This window comes from Ixodes scapularis, unplaced genomic scaffold, assembly GCF_016920785.2.
Source record: "Ixodes scapularis isolate PalLabHiFi unplaced genomic scaffold, ASM1692078v2 PGA_scaffold0__279_contigs__length_252992795, whole genome shotgun sequence".
NCBI classification, from domain to species: domain Eukaryota; kingdom Metazoa; phylum Arthropoda; class Arachnida; order Ixodida; family Ixodidae; genus Ixodes; species Ixodes scapularis.
Genome location: NW_024609835.1, coordinates 10,976,835 through 10,979,534, shown reverse-complemented (window position 1 = coordinate 10,979,534; position 2,700 = coordinate 10,976,835). Strand labels below are relative to the sequence as shown.

The 2,700-nt window shown below is 47.2% G+C and overlaps 1 protein-coding gene across 1 annotated transcript; it reads left to right on the top strand.

Annotated features, from left to right (window-relative positions):
- The first annotated feature begins 803 nt into the window (after nucleotides 1–803).
- Nucleotides 804–1,391, top strand: LOC121836160 (neuropeptide-like protein 31). Its single transcript, XM_042290960.1, has 2 exons — nucleotides 804–830; nucleotides 1,086–1,391. The coding sequence occupies exons 1-2, from the start codon at nucleotides 804–806 to the stop codon at nucleotides 1,389–1,391; spliced, it is 333 nt and encodes a 110-aa protein (XP_042146894.1).
- Nucleotides 1,392–2,700: the final 1,309 nt, after the last annotated feature.

The following is a 2,700-nucleotide window of genomic DNA, read 5'->3' as shown; positions in this document are numbered from 1 at the left end:
AAAGTATTCCAGGTTCGGAATCTGGAACCACCGGAATGTCGCGGAAGCAGATGACCCAAAAAAAATCTGAACGGTAAAAAAAAAAAAAAAAAAGAAAAAAAAAAAGAAGGTGACAGTTTTAAGCCTTTTATATTTCAATTTCAAGCCTCTAAGCTTAAACAGGTAGCAGGCACTGTACGTGCCCCCGCTATTAAAAAAAAGTATCCTCTGCATTGACTGTTTGTTTATATTATTCATTTGGAAGCAAAACCTGACCATTGAAAAACATATTTTGGGGAAATAATTTGACCGTCAAAGTGCTCTAAACTGCCAGACAACCAACAACGAACGAAGGCATCACTGCCGAGTCGCTACTTGCCCACTTGAACGATGTGTGCTGGCGCCGAGCTGTGTCGTACACACTACTTCTCAGCTTTTCACGCCTCTTTCGAGGAGCAAAGCGGCCCCTCACTGTTTTGCGCCTCCACCTTCACGCACAAAGGGATGCATTTTTTTATCCCCTTGCTCGCCATATGGGGACGAAACAGAGCCCGGCATTGGGACGCATTTCATTCGTGAAGTATATTTACGGGGTGTCTTTTTCATAAAATGGTCCTAGGGAGCTTTATTGACCTACCTACCAAAGTTTCATGGCAACATTTGAAATTCATACGGGCCTTTTAATATCCCGAGTAATGTAGTCTGTATAGAAACAAGTGTGGTACCTTTCCTAGTACGCTTCTAGATTTTGTTTGTTTGTTGAATAGTGACTACGCGTTATTAGGGTCGAGCCTGCAAGACGTTTACAACTCCAAGAGGCAAAGATGCAACCAAGCAAAGGCGTCTGTGTTGTACGGCCTTTTATTCCGTTCCTTCAGTCTTGGGCCTCCACGACAAACAGACATCAGCTCCCATGATTTATTAGTACAGCTTCAATTATGTGATAACTTCGAATGTCGATATAGTGTCGAGATAGCTTTATATATGCTGATAGCATAAAATAGGGTTATCGAGAATCTGTTACGTGACTTGGTTACTTCGGGCAATGACCCGAGACCTCCCCGAGCCCTTCCAGAGACTCAGCCAATCGCTCTTACTCTTTGCAGCTTGTCCTTGCCCTCCTCGTCGCGGCGGTAGCCGCTGTCACTGCTGGATTCCTCGGCGGCTACGGTGGTGGTTACGGTGGTTACGGTGGAGGCTACGGTGGAGGCTACGGTGGAGGATATGGTGGATATGGCGGATATGGTCACAGAGGATATGGGGGCCACGGCGGCTATGGCGGCTACGGTGGTTACGGGGGCTTCGGAGGATACGGAGGCCATGGCGGCTTCGGAGGATATGGAGGCCACGGAGGTTACGGTGGCTACGGCGGCGGATATGGCGGCTACGGTGGTTACGGCCACGGCTGGTAGTCTATCTACAAGGCGCAGTCATCCCCGCAGTAACACACCTCCTAAAGTCGTCATTTTGTAAATAAATTGTTCTAGAAACGAGTCAGACTGTTTTCTTTTTTTCTCGTGCAACCCTTGGATTCCGGTAGTCCTGTTTTTGAAAATGAATTTCTGGCTTATGTTTTGAAATTAGGTAAGCAAACTATCTATTAACCGAATAATGCATTCGACGTTACTACTTTTAGCCCATTCACATAAGCTATTTTGACTGCCGGCCAATGTATACTTATCGCCCCCTTTCCGAGCAATGAGGTATAGGTGAATGTCGAAACAGTTAATGATTGGATGGTTCAACTAGTAAGCATTTGATGTTCCTATTAAAGAATACAAAAAGCGTCGATCGCCTCGTAGGCCATTCTATATTGTATGCGATTCAGCATTGATTTCGGCCTTGAGCGAGCGGCCTCTCCTGCTCAGGCTGTCCCGTTGTGCGCTTCGTTATGAGGCGATTCTTCGGCTGCTGCCAATATAGCGCTCCCACGGGATTAGAGACCGTTCGCGTCTTGCGGATAAGTTTGGCGAGCACTGTACCTCCGGGGACAACGTGAACTGAAACACCCAACATTGCTCTTTCAGGCGCTTGTGGTTCTCCCGAGCTCTCTTACCTTTCAATGTGCTCAATAGACCAAAGTGTGGGACCTCAACGTCGCGTTTCATTCCTATGCGGATCGCAAGTTCGTCTGCTTCTCTTGCAGGGGCATGTGATGACGTCAGAATGACTCCGAGCTCTGATTGGCTCTCACTGAAAAATAGTTGGTAGACCTCAAGGCAAGTTGCCTTAAAGTCTACACGCTATCCTTTGATAAGAGCCGACCGGAGCTCGGCGTTCTGACGTCACCACAACACCTGCAAACAAAGCAGACGAACGTGCGACCCGCATAGATAGAACAGCAGCACTCAGATACTGACAGGTACACCACAGAAGCGCGAAGTACTGTTCCAGTTTGCAATGTTCACGATTGTACAATTTAGAAATGTCGGTAAATGACGAGGTTAAGAAAATGCTTATGGTTTTACGTCTAAAAAAACGGTCTGCGCTTTTGCACTGAGCATGTTAAAACGTCACCCTTAGTGCCACAGCGTAGCTCTTGCAAGCCATATACCCAGCCACGTCATTCGCCGAGATCCCTGCGTTGACTGCAGCGATGAGCTGTCCTAAATGCTTTGCTGTGAAGTAGATGCTTCAGATTTCTTAGAGCGCGGACACTGCCTTGCCTCCAGTACCCGGTGCATCTACATGTTTCACCTGGGTGACAAAATAACCAAATTC

What these genes read in the sequence shown, in the direction of transcription:
- LOC121836160 (XM_042290960.1), top strand. Translation starts at nt 804, where the DNA reads ATGCAACCAAGCAAAGGCGTCTGTGTT. An exon ending in CAAGCAAAGGCGTCTGTGTT is followed by an intron (nt 831 to 1,085) that starts GTACGGCCTTTT and finishes TACTCTTTGCAG; the next exon opens with CTTGTCCTTGCCCTCCTCGT.